The 17,904-nt window shown below is 32.3% G+C and overlaps 1 protein-coding gene across 1 annotated transcript in view; it reads right to left on the reverse strand.

The window, feature by feature from the left end:
* Positions 1-17,904, reverse strand: part of LOC143389898 (roundabout homolog 2-like) — a 102,012-nt gene that overhangs the window by 43,779 nt on the left and 40,329 nt on the right. Inside the window, 3 exon segments of the mRNA XM_077108419.1 lie at positions 8,577-8,733; positions 13,390-13,515; positions 13,918-14,201. Coding sequence (XP_076964534.1) covers positions 8,577-8,733; positions 13,390-13,515; positions 13,918-14,201 — 567 coding nt within the window.

Genomic DNA, 17,904 nt, shown 5'->3' on the forward strand with positions numbered 1-17,904 from the left:
GAGAACTTGATTTGCTTTTTTTTAAAGAGAGAGTGAGGAGAGAGAGAGAGAGAGAGAGAGAGAGAGAGAGAGAGAGAGAGAATTTTAATATTTTATTTCTTAGTTTTTGGCAGACACAACATCTTTGTTTGTATGTGGTGCTGAGGATCGAACCCGGGCCGCACGCATGCCAGACGGGGGCGCTACCACTTGAGCCACATCCCCAGCCCCTTGATTTGCTTTTATTCTAGACTTAAGACAACCTTTCTATTTGATATTCCAGTCATAAGACTTCATGACACAAATTATACTCAATATTAGTTTATTTCCCTTATTTTTATCAGTAAAATCAAATGCTTCTTCTTACATTGAGTGTTAAATTCAAACCAGAAAACAGAAGTTCAAAACCTTGCCCTACAAAATATATATTTTTTAAAAATTGTTTTATTGTAGTAAAATATTTAATATGAAATGAACCTCATTGACATATTTTAAGTGCACAAAATACAATTATTTTAAATACTTATATTTCATGTTCAAATTACATCTAGAAACGGGATTATGGTCCAGGAATATGACCGTAATATGACCAGGAATATGTTTTTGTTGTGGTACAAAATAAGCAGAATTTCTACTTATACTTTTTCTGTAACCCTAATGTTTTCAGAAATCAAATAAGTCCTAATATACTTTTTTTATAGATTTTTAAGTATAAGATAAGAATAATAAAGGATTTAATTGTTTTCTTAATTCAACATCTTAAATATCTCCTGAATCTGCCTCCTACATCTCCTCTTCCATAATTATTGATCAGTCACCTTCTATAAAATAGTTCAGTAGCTTTCTGATTCTCTTTTCTTCTTTTCCACCCTATCTTTAATGCAGGCAACAGGATGTTAATTCACATCACACCTACACTTACGATCATAACTAATATGAGAAAAGTCAAAACTCATTAGCTGGCTTAAAAGATCCTTCCCCAATGGATTAATCTGTTATTTTAGCCCTGTTTCTCAATATTTCCCCAACAACAGCCTATTTTCTAATTTTTCCTAAACTCTGGGTCTGCGTATGACTGTTCTCAAATCATCTATCTGCCTGTGGGTTCCTGGTCACCTCAAAGGTGGTTAGTTTTGTGGAACCTTCTCTACCATTTCCATATACAACTGATTAGAATTTTATAATACCTACATTGTGGAACTACCCATGTTATATTGGGATTATTTGTCTCTGTCTCTTTTGTCCTATTATTCTGTGAGATCCTTAAGTCCAAGAACTATTTAATACTCTTCTCCATTGCTAGTGCTTAGTACCTAAAATTAGAATTAACTATCCATATCACAGCTATGCATAACTAGTCTTGATCTCCCTTATTAAAAAAAAACTGTAATTCATATAGATCCACTGTAAGTTGAATATCTTCACTTGAGTAACATTTTAATCATTTTGTTAAAAACTGAATATATCATAAAAACCTGCATGTGGACATGTATAGCAGTTTTATTTATAATTGCCAAAATTTGGAAGTAGCTAAGATATCCCCAGAAGTTGAATAAATAAACAGATACATCCAGACAATGGAATATTATTCAATGTTTAAAAGAATTGGGCTTCAAGTCATAAAAAGACATGGAGAAAACATAAATGCACCTTGGTAAGTGAAAGAAGTCAATATACAAAGGGTATAGATTGTATATTTCCAATTCCAGAACATTCTAGAAATGGCAAAACCATGAAAAGAGTAAAAACATCAGTAGTGCCAGACTCTGGGGAGTGAGAAATGGGCAAAAAGCAAAGTGGATTTTGGAACAGTGAAGATACTTTGTATGATACAATAATGGTAGATACATGTCAACCTGAATCTGTCCAAACCACAAAATGTACCACATGATAAGTAAACCCTGTGGGAAATGATGCATTCTGGGAGATAATGATGTGCCAATGCAAGTTCATGAACTAGAATAATTGCACCAGCTTGGTGAGAGATGATAGGAGATTATGCATATGTGAAAGTTGGGATAAATCACTATGCTTTTCTTCATTTTCTTGTGAACCAAAAACTGGTCTATAAAACTAAAATCTCTTTTTAAAGTAACCCCAAATTTATCATTCTTTTTTCCCAACAGTTATGTGTTAGGGTCCTGACTTTATTTCATATAGCATACAATTCAGTAGATTGATATTAAGTAAATTATTAAAAATACAGGGTACTGTAGAATTGATTTGGAAGGCCTAATATTGTTTTGGGGTTGATCAAGGCTACAGTGATCACTAAAAAGAGAAAATTTTAAGTGACATATGTGGAAGGGAAATGGTTTTGGAACAATTCAGATAGTTTCCTAAATGGCAATATCTTCCAAAGAAAGAAAAAAAATGGGCACAGGTGAAGCAGAGCACCACTTACATTTTTTTTCTATGAAAATATGAGAATGGTCTACCAATTTTATTTCTCTTATCTATTCTGTTTATTAAATATATTTAATCTTTAGTCTACCTTTAGGATAGGTTTTATAGTTTCTCAACATGAATCTTCTGCTCAAACTAAATTGGTTTGTCTCCTCTTGTCTACGTACTTTTCTGGTAGGTTTGTTTATAGAATCCAAGTTATTCAAATAAACTGGATGCCTCCAAATTTACCTATCTTAATCTGATAAATCCTCAAGCTATAGGTGAAATCTCATATCTTTATAAAGATTTCCTTGATGAGGCCAACTAGCATTGCTAAACTACTCTTCTTAACTGGTGCTGACAATATTTTTCTACATTTATTTGAAAATTGATTATGCACCATCTAATGTTCTTTCCAATGTTGGACTCTTTTAACACTTTAAATTATTTTTGTATTTACTTTTCACATGTTTATGGTATCTTTTTCTCAAGTGGATTTAAGCTACCTTAGAGTTATAACATGGAACTGTTCTTGTTCTGTTGCCCCTAACAGTATACCTTAAAAATAGTAGGTTATAAGCATATTTACTGATTTTAAATGAAAACACACAATTTGATTAATTAATAAAAATGCTTAGGTTTATTTTCTTACTTAACTTTAAATATCATATTATTAACTCAAACAAAAAAATATACAAGAAAGCTAATCATAAAATAATTGTCCTTTTTCAGTATAGAATGTGTTTACCATTGTAGTTCATCAATTAAATTTACATTTACTTTGTAAAATTCAGTAGAAAAGAGCACATTTATTTTTGTGTCAGAAAGTCATAATTGCACTTTCTTACATTGGTTTATTCCCATATATATTATACTTTTAAATAAAAAACTATATACTTAATCTTTCAAATGAAATTAGCCATTTCATTTGAAATGAAATGTAAAATTTGTGTAGTCCATAAATAGTAAACTGTTCTTACTTTCAATAATCTACTAGAGATATACCTATGGAATGAAAACACAAAATGAACATAAGAGAAAGGAAAAGTGTATGGTATATGCATCACATGTGTTAAGGTAACAAAAAAAAACATGGTAGTAAGTTGTATTAGATTCATTTTTATTATTCAAATAATATCAGGCAAAGAAGTGTCTAACCATTAAAACATTATTTTTAATACTATGTAAATGCATTGCATTGTGTATTAAATGACTAAAACATATTTCATCACCTATCTCACAAACATACTATACATTTTATCACCAATTCTTCTATGTCCTTTTTCAAAGTTACTCTAGAACTTTAATATACCAACTCTGTATATAAGTCTACATGCAGTATATAAGCAAAGCTGGGAACAGTCCATGGATTCAAAGTGATTTGTACCAACATTAGATAAATAAACAAAGAAGGAAAGCATATTCAAAGAAGAAAAATATGAAAGAATAGAGGAAAGGAATCTGGGATATAGTGCAAGTCAAAATGGCGAAGAATTGTTCATCATCTCTGAAATAGTCAAGTCTTGATCCATTCCAGAGGAACATATATTTTAGGCTTAGTTCATGCAGCTACTAAGGAAGGATGAAAAGACTACAGATGTGCCTATGAAGTCTATAAAAATGTAAATCTGTTTTGATAGTTTCCTTCACATTTTATAATACACATCTTATTTGAGAGATAGAATTTCATCTTTTTCTTGTGTAACATTAAAATGAATAAAAATTCTCCTAATGCCAAACCATAGTTCTTCTGGCCAACCTTTCCTAGGGAAGTGCTTGTTCTTTTGACATTCTGTCAGTGAAATATGAGGCGTCATGTTATGTCTTGACTGATGAATAATGATAAAGATGATGGCAAATCAATGCTGCATGTGAACTAACTTGTTAAAGGCCAAATACAAATATCAAATTACTAATAAAAAATACAATGAAGTTCAACACTAGCAAAAGCTTGCCAATCTCTAATTGCAATAACAAAGCAAAGCACCAGTTTTATACTTAATTACTATTCAATGCTTCCTAGCATCATGACTATAATAAAATGTATATATTTATAGTGAAGAACTAATACATTTTAACACTATTTTGTCTAACTGAAGATGCATATTGATGAGAGAGAACATTTAGCATTGTTACCATATTATTGAATTAACAATTAAATATTTTGTTTTTTGGAAAATGCTTTGATAACTTTTGGTATTTAGTATTGTAAGGAAAGACTGGTCCAAGAAATGGTTAGAAAGAAAATTGCTGATTTCTAAACACTTGGAAATTATACTAAAAATTGTAACAAAAACTAGAGACTATACTTTCCAGATCACAGTTTTTATCAGCTAGGAATTGTGCCTAAATCTACTCCTTTCGCACCTACCCACTTTCATCCTCTTATTTTACTGCCTTAGCATTTTTATATCATGATTTCTAGATCATATGCTATGATATCTTGTATGTGATCCACCTGCAATCTCATGTCCTTCAGCATCATGTTCTCCAATCCATCATCTGTATTCAAAAATCAGAATTTTCCTATGGCATTAAGGATTCAAGATGAAAACTAAGACTCCATGTCAGATGTTGTCATACAAAATGTAGGTTAAAGCTCATAAAACCGCATACAGAAGCCACCAATTGCTGAAGGATGCAGACAAGTAATTAAAATAAAGTGCTGAGGGTAGGGCATGGAAGCGGGTGGTACTGAATAGGGGCAACTAAGAGAAAAGCAGATACCTCTAACTAGAATAGGGCAGGGTTTCCAAAGGAAGACCAATGGAGCTATTTCTACTCTCATTTTCTCATCACACATAGTATTAATTTTAATTTTTTCTTTCTCCACAGAAATTTCTTTCCATTTGTTCAAATAGTGACCTTAGTATTGTTTCAATGCAGCTATTGATTAATGACCTATTTCTAGTACATAAGATCCATTAGATCAGAGACTTATTTCTTGTTCTCCTTTGTCCTTACTTTTTGCTCTATATCTGGCATCTAACAACCACCCAACTTGGCAATGTTCTTTATGAAGAAATGATTCAAGATTCACGGCAATATTCTCCAGCTATCAGCTTTTTGAAGACTTACCTGCTTACCTGGCATCTATGATTATTCCTTGGGGTAGACAAATTATTATTTTGTATACAAAATTCCCCAAGAGCTCATTGTACAAAATCGTGTGTGTCAGAGAGAAAAAGACAGAGACAGAGAGACAGAGAGATGGAGATGGATAAGTGTTGTGAAGGGGGTTACTATCTAGAATGTGCTTTCTATCTTCCCCTCTGGGTCACAGGTCAGTTTTCCCTAGTAATTGTACATTTATCTTGTGTCTCCTATGTCTCTTCCAAGTACAATGCTTAGCACTTATTATACTTGATAGAAATATTTGTGGATTAAATTATCTATTAGGATGTTAGAAATAAAAGTGTCATAATCTGTATATCTCTGTAAGTAGTATAACTGCAGAATCCTTGATGGATAGAAGTAAAAATTATCAAAAGAAAAAAATTAATTCTAAAGTTTCTGTACTTTGAATATGAAGAAAACCTCAAGCCTAAATTATGAAGTTTTCACACTAAAATATAAAAAGATTCTATAGAAGTTCTCATCTGTGAAATAGTCAACGTTAATTTCATGAATAGCAGACTACAACCTGAGTCTAATAATATTTCCTTTTTGGTAGTGTGAGGTTTGCACATTAGAAAACACGAAAATGTGAAGATTATATGCAAAGGAACAATATCAGCCTCAGCTTAGTAAGTTTAATTTGTTCTTTTTGCATTGACTTTAAATATGTTTTCATCACAAACAATTGAAATAAAACCTACAATATTCTTTGAAAAAAAAAAACCTAAAATAGAAGTAAATCTAATTCTGTGGTTAGTATTATTAACTGTTTAAGACCTAACCATTACTTTGAGCAAGAATGACTTTTTTTCAGCAAATACTAGGTAAAGTGATAAAAATTCAAAGGTAAATAAGGACTAAAATACATCCTAAATAGACTTCAAATATACATATGAATACATATACACATGCATGTAGATATATACATATACATGTATATGGTCAACAAATATAATTTACCTATTTAAAAAATCAAGTTGATATTATAGAAATCTTTAAAAAGGGATTTTTTAATATCATATATTTTGGATGAATATTTAAACAAATTAAAATCCCCTTAAGAAACAAGTTTTTGCTTTATATCTTGATATTCTGAAAATGATTTTGTCAAAAGATAAAAGTCTGCAATAGCATATGTTATTTCATTATCAAATTAGTATTTCCAATTCTACTGCTAGATAAAACAAATCAAGTGATAAGTTTAGTACTCACTTTGATGGAATTAGTTTTATTTTAATGAGTAACTGGCCTTATTATATTGTACATATATTTCAAGTAGACTCAACAAAAAAAGAAAATAGAAAGAATTCCAAATTACCCATAATTTTTGTGTGATTTGTGTTTTCAATTTTATGCTTATAAAGTTTTAATAGCATTGCTTTCTCTTCATATTCATCTTTTAAATTTCATTCCCTCATTTTGTGATGATTCTGTTAAAAATGCAGACTGTAAAATTCTGTGTGATAATCTTTTCTTATGGAATATTTATCTTTGCTCTTCCTTTTCTTTTGCAGTGCTGGGGATTGAACCCAGGGCCTCACACAGGCTAAGCAAGAGCTCCAACACTGAGCTACGCCTTCAGCCCTTATAGGTCTGCTATTTCTTTGCTCACAATTCATGTGAGACTAACACATTTATACCTTGAGGTAAATTAATTTCATATAAAAAATTTAATTTTTTTTAAGTTACGGAAAGAAATCATGTACCCTTAGCTGCCTATTTCATAGGTCAATATATTTCTAAAATATATAAATGATAATAATATGAACATATATGGGCACTATAATCCCAGGGAAATAAATAAAGTCCTTTGGAGGGAGAAAAAAACATACAAAAAATATGTGATGAGTGTGTGTGTGTGTGTGTGTATGTGTGTGATGTGTGTACATGTATACATACTATGTGTGTGTGTATATATATTTATATATATAATTCATGTTATATCTATACAGATGTGTGTGTATATATATATATATATATATATATATATATATATATATATATATATATTATATAGGAAAATAATATTTTTGAAAGAAAACAAAAGCTATGACATAGAAAACAGTTATGAAAAGTACTCTGGGAACCTCAGAAGATTTAGAATGTAGATAGAATAAATGATAAGTACATACATATAATATTTTTTTGAACCAAGACAAGATTTAAATCTATCATTCAAATAAACTGATATATATATATATATATATATATATATATATATATATATATATATATATATTTCTAAGTAAAGAAAATTTATGCAAAGAAAAACTGTCTGTATTCTCTATTTTAGGTTACATAAAGGTCTAGTCAAAATAAACAGTGACCTAGGAATTATAAGGAAGACATAGGATTTATTCATACAGAAAAAGAGAATATATTCTTTTGACCTGTTTTTTTTCTTTCAAATAAAAAATTATCTGTGTCTGTGTTCAAAATCAATTAACACTTAAGCTTACAGAGGACACTAACTCTTGTTAGATGTTTCAAAAGAAAGAATCAGAAAACTGATCACATTTAAAGGTCCTCAAAGGAAATTTTCTAACTTAAAAAGGTTTTGTTACAGAGTGTGCATTGGCTTGAACCTCTTTTATTGTCCCTGCCCCCAAATTCCCATCAGAGCTGATGATTAAAGTTCTACCCACTTCCCAGGTCCCTACAATTATCCCATTGTGATGGCGCTCTACCGTGGTGTCCTGTTATGGCCAGACATCAAGTCATTAGAGAACTGCAAGGGATGATGAGGAAGATTATTTTAATTTCCTTTCAGCCCTTCTCAGGAGTGGCTCTTTAGTTCAAAGAGCCTTGGGTACTTGCTTTCAAACTAACAAGCAATATTATAAATGTAGGCTGCATTATCATGATTGCAGACAATCTGAGGCACTTGAAGGCCAAGGATTCACAGTCCTCAATATGTGCTGTTTTGTGTTTATCAGCTAAAAATACACGGACAGTGCAAACAGGAAAGAGGGAAAATGTAATGAACAGGGTGGGAGGGGAGCTAAGAAAGAACAAGAACTCAGGGCAAAAGAGAACAATAGAGAGTGGAATGCAAGCTGGGCCATTTTGTTGGTATATAAAATACCATTTACCCATTCTCTTGCTGTTCCACTCCATAGTGTTCCAGCTCTATGCCAGGAAGGGGTTGAACTGGGGGAGGAGGTAGAGGGACATTGGCCCAGGTTGATCCATTGTTTTTCTGTGGTTTAGAGGAGTTTTTATTTTTCCTCTTTTTTCCACCTTTCCCACCTGGAAATAATAATGCATTTATTTAGAGATGGTGAATATCAGAACGAACAGGCAATATCAGGTGGAAAGATGTATTTGTTTTCAAAATACCAGAATCGCTATGTTAGAGATGGTAATAGCTATAAACAATGAAATTATATAATCAGAAACACATTTTTATAAATCACTCAAAATGATATTGTTTCTTTCCCATTGCATTAACTGCAGAGCTGAATAAACCAAAAACATGGCTGCTGTATCAAAAGAACATTTATTGATTTATTCATGTCTGCTGCCTCCACGTTTTCACTGTTAGAGGAAATAATGGTCCATAACAAATTCTTTTAAATGTCAGATTTTAGTGCGTTTAAAATGCTCTTTTGCATAATCTCTCTCAGTGGAAAATACAGTGTCTAAGGATACAGGCTTAACTTTTCCATTAGAATTTGCTCAATTTAATTAATCCAGGAGAGTAACATTTTACTCTCAAAAGTCACTGATAAAAATAAATCAAGTAAAATCTGGAGAATACCTGTAAACCTCTCACAATGATACATTTCATACACTTTTTGACTAATAAATGGCACAATTACTTTTGCATATAGTGAGAATATTTCCCAGATGTTTTAACTATCACATTTTGTAAATTCCAAAAAGATGGAAAATTAAGGATAATATAGTAATCAGTTTCAGTACTATTTGTTACATGAATGAATTCATGCACAAATATTAGCAGAAAATAAATGAAGGGTGTATGAGCCATATCTGAGATTACACGATGCTTAATGAACTATAAAAATAAAATTCATCATCTGCATAGTGCTGTACTTTTTAAAATCAAGTAAATAAAGCTTTTTCATAAAAATGGACCTCAGTTGGATGCAGACTGAATACTTCATGAGCAAAATGAAAATGACCTTTCAGGGGTGACTCAGTAACTTCCAATAATTCCACCTCAACTTATAGCTAAATTTTAAGCATAGGATATTTGTAGCAGGGCTATCTAGCCATTTAGATCTCACTAAGAAGTCAATCCATCCTTTTTCTTCTACAACTGCTGAGTCAGATTATGCAATTTGGTAATAATGTATTTGAGTGCCAGAAAGTGATAAAACTCTTAAACTAGACACTACAGCCAATTATTGAGTTGTGTACATTTTCCACATAGGATACATAAATAAATATTTAAAAGAAGATCCCTACAAAAAAAGTGCTTTCAGCTTTCCTCTCACTTCTATTCTTTGACAGGACAAAAGATATTAAGAGGAGGGTAAGAAAGTGTCCTATGTTTAGTGAGTAAGAGTTTGGTTTCTGAGTTTGAAATTTAACTCCTCACTCAAAAGGTATTGCCTTAACTTACATACATGTAAAAGAAATATGAACTTATTCCACTTTTTTTTCTTTGGTACTTGGGATTGGACCCAGGAATGTTTTACCATTGAGCCACATCCCCAGCCCTTTTAGTTTTTATTTTGTGACAAGATCTTGCTAAGTTGTGTAAGGCCTTGGTAAGTTGCTGAGGCTGGCCTCAAAATTTGTGATCCTCCTGAGTTGTTGGGATTATAGGCATGCAAAAGTTACTACTTCCTTGAGTTGTCATGAGGATTATAAGATATATTGTATAGGAAGTGCTCAGATGCACAGAAAAACTCAATAAATGCCAATCATAATTGCTTTCTCCTGTCTTCTCTTCCTCATAGCAAAACCAGTTTCACTTGTTTTCTGAAGTCTTACTTTTCAGAAAAGGCCTCATATTCAGAATAAAAATAATAATATGCTTGCTCGGTTATAAGTATGTAATTTTTGTTTTTAAGGTAAATGAACCTCAATTCCTCATTTCCTTAACCCACCAATCACTAAGGTCTATTTCCTTTTTACAGTATCAGAACTATATTTCAATGATTGAGAGAAGAATGCTTGAGCTATTTGTTCTTCCTGATCACTCCCTTTCAACTTTATGTATGCACAATCCTAATCACATTCTACAGCATTTTAGAAATGTCATTTGAATCTCACCTGAACAAAGTGCCTAAGAAAGAAGTTCCTACACCTCCGTATTCTAGATGATGACACTAAGGCTCTGAATGTTATGTGATTCACTTTCACATAGCAAGAGAACAATCAGATTTACTACTGAGCAGCTTAACTTGAAAATATTTCTAGAGCTCTGAACCTCATTGTTGAAGCCCTTGCTCAGGTTCAAGAAAGCTACTCATTATTATGCTTCCAAACAACAACAGGCTTTTAAATGTGTTCTGGAAATAGCTGAAGCACAGAGAGAATTACTGTGGACTTTACAACCAACACTTATTTTTCCCCTGTTCTGGATAAATATCTGTTCTTTCATTTGATCAGTCTGGGTAGGACTATTATTCATCAACACATGCATCTTAGGACGTCTTAACAACACTTTGAGATGGAGGTGAGCTTGATATAACTGACAAATGTTAAAATCTCTTGAGATCTGAATCTTTAGAGAAGCAAGCCACAGTCTGCTGCTTCACCTTGAACCCTGTATCATCTGAAGGCCAGAGTACCTAAATTATGTTTTAACGAAGCAGATATTGATGCCTTGTAAACATATTTGACCCTTTTCTCTTAAAATAAAAATGTAAATAGTTGGATAGTTAAAGCTTAAAAAATGACTTCTCTGTAAAAAAAAATAAATCATAAAAGCAATTCATTTTAAAATTAAACATATGGTCTATTTTTAAAAAAATATTAAAAGATTTAGCTATTGTTACCAATATTTTATATTATATACACATACAACTATGATTTAAAATACTATTTTAAAACATCTGAGTTTTATTGTATAGTTTTTACTGGTTGGATATTTAACAAGAAGTACTCAGAACTTACATATTGAATGCATTATAAAAGTGTTTCAAAGAGGGTAAGAAGTTCACTCAAATAATTCAGAAATGCCCAATTTTCTTTGTCACTGTGATTATTTTAAATTGGTTACACCAATGTGCACAGATTTAAAAAATCCCATAATATATGATTAGCTAGCCACGGGGCAGTTAATTCTTAGATTTGGCCCCTAGGAAACATAGCTATAAATAAAAAGAATTAAACAAAAGTGTAACATTAAACTCAATTAGACTAAACTGTAAAAGGAATAATCACCTCACTCTTACCTACTAAAAAATGCTTTCTATCACCAATTCAAGTAATCCTGTATTCAAATGTAGATGAAGTAGTTAATATAATTCCTGGATATATGTAAATGTCACTCAAGAGATTAATGGATTCAAACAGCAGCAAGCACCATTGTGAATCCTGTTCTGCTTTCAATTACTCAAAAGATAACTTTTAAATTTGGTGAAAATCAATCAATACAGAACATTTAATGAAAGATTTACAGGTCTTATGGAGTCCATGGCTTGCAATATGGAGATTTCTTTTCATATATTGCTTGATCTTTACATATATTTAATGAAATAAAAAGGAATATCCAACAAAATTACTTTTTAATTATTCAGAAAAATTGTGGGACTAATTATAAATAAATGCCCGCATAAATGACATAGAAGGTCATTCAAAACATTCCCTTATATTATTAAGCCAGTTTAAATTCATAACAGATGTTTAAAATTTTCTGAATTCTATAATGTACCTAATCCTACCAATAGGCAAGAAGAGCAAATGACTCATTTTGGAGGGAAGAGAGAGCATTAACATTTTCATTCTGAGAAGGTTCCATCTCCTGAGGAAAAGTAATTTAGTAAATGTAACACTAATGATAAGAAAAAGTTAACTCTTCATAGTCTTGATGCCTTGGAGACTGCACAGTATCATAGTACACTATAATCCTTTATTATTAATATGTAATTTTAAAAAACCAAACAGAAACTCCATAAAAACAATTAGCATATAATTAAGCATATTAAGTAAGTGGAGTCAGGAACCAGTCAGAAGTAGGCAGAAAAAGGCATGTGATGTAAATAGGTGGAATTTACAATGTCGTTAATACAATATCCTCACATACAAAGGGAGGATAACTCATTAGGATAGGAATATATTTCTATCCAATAAAATGCGTTTTTCCTTACACTTGTTGGTTTAGCTGATATTTCTCAAATATATATTAAAAGTGACAGCATAAAATAGTTATTGTTATCAAATATTGTATTTTTTGAAGTAAAAATTAATAATTTCACATATTAACATTCATATTTAGCATAGTAATCATTGCATTGATAACTATTACATAATATTTGAGAGGTTGTCCTAAAATAGGAAGTTATATCATTGGCATCCTGATATGAAATCATCTCTGAGATTATTTTCATTTCAGTTGAATTTATCTTTTGATATCAATGACCTGGAGTTAACTTTCATGCATGATCTTTTTATTATAAAGTTCTTTGGACTCATATATTTGGTTCAAGATGGAATGAACTCATCTTCTCTTTAAGGAATAGTAATTAGTAAAATGGCACTATTTTTCTTTCAATACATTATTGTGCAGTTAGTACGTAAGTGATGACAATGATTTTTATTGCCCACCCCCACCAAGGCATAATTTCACCAGGATCAAATGTTATTGTCATTTGAAAGATAAATGCCTGACAGTGGCTTGCGATTCAATATTTCATCATCAGTTGTTAGGGAACACAGGTCATATGCTGGTGACAAACAAATATTTCTCCTTACTGTGATGAGACCAACCTGAGAGACTGCCACTCCTTTCTGAGCTGTTGTGAGAGCTGGTGGTGCTGAAATCCTGTGACTGGTTGTGTGGCATTCTATTAGACAATCCCTCAGCCAATCGGTAGTCAGGGATGTAAAGTAAGGCTAAGGGTTAAAGTCAGAGGTCATAGTGCCATCATGTGATTAGTTCACAGCACAAGCCCATGCAGAACATGCAGTTAGCAACTCAGAAGCGGATGTCATGGGAGAGTGGAGGAATGACTCCTCTAGCCTGTCCTAATGGAAGTACAGATGGATTGCTGATCACTATATTGAAAAACAGCTGAAAGGATTAACCCGATTGGTGTTGGTGTGTGGTAGCGGCGGTGGAGGCAGTGGCGGTGGTGGTAGGAATTGTTCAAGGTACTGAATACATGCCAGTATGTTTTTTTTAGTTTAGGTAGTGAACCTGGTAATGCATCACTGAATTGAACAACAAATACTAATTTCTATCTCATGCACAAATGACATGAAGTTAACTTCTCAGGACAGAAGAATGTGACTCACCATTGTTACCTTTGTTCTGTTCAGGCAGAGAATAACCAAATCCCATCAGATCTGTTTTTTGCTGAATTGAGCTTTTCCACTGTGGATCAGGCAGATCGACAGCCAATTCATGGATGCTATTGGAATGCAAGATCTGTGTCGTGGCATATGGGGTAGCCTGTGTTATTTGGCTGGAACTGTTGTAAGTGGTTTTGGTAGTGAAGTCAATGCTGCTATAAATGGCTCCATATGAGAGCATCTTTGCTGTTTTATCCCCTTGGCCTGGAACTGGTGGCAGCAAATCCGTGATGAACATAGGGAAATGAAACAATTTAATGACACACAGGAAGCCCAAAACTATGAGAATTGAAGATGAAAAATAAATGTGTCATGCCACACGTTTGCATTTCAGCTGAGATGGGCTTCATGAACCAATGAAGGGTAGATGATATACAACCATCGCCAAGCTATCAACCTCAGTGACAGGCAGGCCTACTGCTCGTCCTTCACGTCTCACTGCTTAACACATCCCTTCCCCCATTTCCTCTAACCAGGAATGAAAAATTTGGGATATTTCACTACTGAAACATGCTTTCAGTTGTTCACTATGTTTTAGAATCAAGGAAAGTGGTAGCAAGATACAGCAGCAATGAACAGAGGGAATCTACAAATTGTGCCTGAAAACAGCTCTTTCCACTTCATCCCCAAAGATATGGAATATGGCTGCTAAATAGTTGTAAAAATTTCCAAAATTATACGACCCTGATTTTGAAATCCATTTTTCTGAAGTTTTTACTTGACATTTATGTGATCTGATTTTATAACTGCAGAAATGGAGAACTGATGGTAAAAAATGTGTTCTTTTTTTCTTGCATAACAAAGGAAAATTTTCATGAATAAGTCATTTCCATAATATAGCAGGATTTAACTATAGAAAAAGCAACATTAGTGATCAGTGAGTTTAATTTATGCTATCAACACTTAGAAGTGGAGAATTACAGTTTCACGTTGTAATACAGCAAGAGTAAAATTAAACTTCAGGAACAACACTGAATATCAATCGGTCCATTTATCATTTTGGTATGCTGAATTATCTTTACAGGATGCTTTATAATTCAGATCTGCCACCTCGCTCCTGAGCTCTTTTCCCTTTTCAGAAGAAAGACACTACGTGAATCTAAAAGAGAAATCACTAACTCTAGTATTAATCATGTACAGTTAAGATAAATCTAATTATAGTGCAGTCCTGAATAATGTATGTTCTGAAAATATCACTTCATAGGACTTGAGGTCATGAAACCACTTGATCTCTTCATTATAAGACATTTCAACTGTCTTTAAAACTTTTAGATTTGATAATGCCCATAGTACTTGAAATAAAAGTGCTTACAGAAGTATTAGCTTTTCTTTGGAATTTTATAAATACTAAAAAAAAATCTTCATTAACAACAGTGACAAGAAATTTATAATATATTGTGTACAGTGTGCAATTTCACTCTTTCTGAAGTTTTGAAAGTCTGGAATACCAACCTGTTTTACAAATATGTGGATGTTTATTGAAGTAAAGATTTTAAAGGCATCTCAGTGAGACTGTTACACATATTCACATTTTAAATTATGCTAGGTTGCATAAGCAAGAAATTGTTTCTGGATTTCAGAATATCAAAATTGTTTTTCTGTCATTATTTATTTGTGATTAATAATTATAGAATCTGATTTTAAGAAGCATTGTTCATTCTCAAGTATTAGTATCATTTTTTTTAATTCTCAGAACCTTGAATATTTAAGACTATATCAAAAATTGGCAAAAAATCCCCACCAGATCTTTTTTTTTTGCATAAGTTTTTGGGCTCTCTCCACCTATCTCTCACTGCTGAATATTTGAATATTAATTGAATAGAAATGTTTCTCCTATGTGGACCTCAGTTTCTCATATCTTGAACTTAAGGTTCTCCAGAGTCCCTTCAGTTACATGTTATTGAAAGGGTTCTGTGCTCAAACAATTAAAAAATGGAACAATATTGTCCAAGAATATAATTCTACATAATATTACTAACAATTAAACACTAAAGTTATGGCTCTGGAAATAGAGTATCTCTCTGTCTCTGCTAGATGAAATTATAGTCAGCCTTCCAGCCTAAGTGCTTCTATATTGATTTTTGGGCTGCATGTATTGTCTTCAAATATTATTTGATCACTCCCACATTTTCAAAAACTAAATTAAATTATATCCAACACTGAAACATTGGAGGATCACACATGAATATCTGTATGTGGAGGAGAATCTTATAACACGAAATACTCTGGAACTCTGGACTAGCCCTCCATTCAACAAGCTGGCTCTGAATAAGTGCGGCCATCATTAGGAAGGACTTTTCATTTAATATTTCTTGCTGTCCCCGCCAACCTTAATGCTGTCTGACTGGCACTTGTTAACATTTGTTTTGGAAACCTATGAATTCGAGAAACCTTGACTCCAGTTTGGATTAGTGGTGCAGCTTTTGAGTACCTTGGCTTTATTTGTATTCATGGATTTATTTTATTTTTGCCCAATGTAATTATTTGTATGAAGGACTGCCTTCCTCATGGCATCATAAGTTACTTGAGAACAGGAGCCTATTGGATTTATGCTTTCATTACCATAATTCCTCACCTACTGTTATGAGAGTAAGCACTTGCTGATGGAATGTTTAAATGCATTTCTCATAGTTTGCATTGGTAAAATGCAAAATTATGAGATAATTAATTTTTTCATTTTTCAAAATATGATTTTCATTACATTCATATATTGATATTCTATTTGTAAAGGGAAAATGTCAGTATCCATGCTTATTTTTCTAAGTGAATGTGGTTATAAAATCATACATATGAACCCAACTTCAGACTACACAGCAGTATAAATAAAATAGCAGAGGCATTAAAAATCTACCAGACGTGCATTCTATATCCACTTCTCAAATTATCTTGCTTAACTCTAGTCTCTTGACTTTAAACATGTAAATATGTTTATGTATTTCATAATTATGCAAAAGACATAAATTTAAATATACAAAAATGTCCTACAGTATTTCTGGCACAAGTGTTTAAATGACTATCAAATTGAAAAGAGAGTGGGTAGAAACTGGAAAAACTTTGTCTTGGCCTTGATATTCATGCCATAAAAATAAGGTACAAATGGAAGAAAAACCCTGCATTCTACCTTCAGTTAAATTGGACTAAGATATTTTAGATGTTAATTTAGCTTGCTAGCCAACAGAAAAAGAAAATGTTTTCTCCATCTGAGGCATGTATCTCTTGATACAAAGATAGAACCTTGTGATGTTCTAATACAAAGTGTAAAATAGGAAGTTATTATTGACTGATAAAAACTTTGGGAACAGAATTCCTTTAGGCAAAAATCAGTCTGCATTTTAGGGGAAAGATGATCTGTTTCCTTGGTTGGGAATACTCAGACACACAAACTTCCCAGGCGACAGTAAAGGCATACAGAGAGAAAGCAGGAAGTCAAAGAAACTTACAGCTTTCTTTGTATTTTCTCATTTAATCTGATACCTTTGGGAGTTGATTATGCAGTTAAGCTCTGTGTGAAAACTATATATTGTCATCCATTTAATTCTTATTACACACCTACGAGGTAGGCATGGTTATCTTTATATTTTATTTTCAAGAAGGAAAAGGAGTTAATTGAAATGATATTCATAGAAATCAGGCTTATGAAATACTTAGTAACTTTATAATTTGAGGTATTACTTTATATGCAAATACATTGTTAATCCATCTTGAAGAGAAAATGCAAGGATCCATAATTACTCCAATTTTTTAAAAAAATTTTTTTAGTTGTAGGTGGACACAATGCCTTTATTTTTATTTATTGATTTTTATGTAGTGCTGCGGATGGAACCCTATGTCTCACCCATACTAGGTGAGCACTCTACCACAGAGCCACAGGCCCAGCCCTTCTTTTTAAGTGTATATGCTTATATAGTCATACATGTGAAATCCACTGCA

Source organism: Callospermophilus lateralis, unplaced genomic scaffold, assembly GCF_048772815.1.
Source record: "Callospermophilus lateralis isolate mCalLat2 unplaced genomic scaffold, mCalLat2.hap1 Scaffold_668, whole genome shotgun sequence".
In the NCBI taxonomy this organism is placed as follows: domain Eukaryota; kingdom Metazoa; phylum Chordata; class Mammalia; order Rodentia; family Sciuridae; genus Callospermophilus; species Callospermophilus lateralis.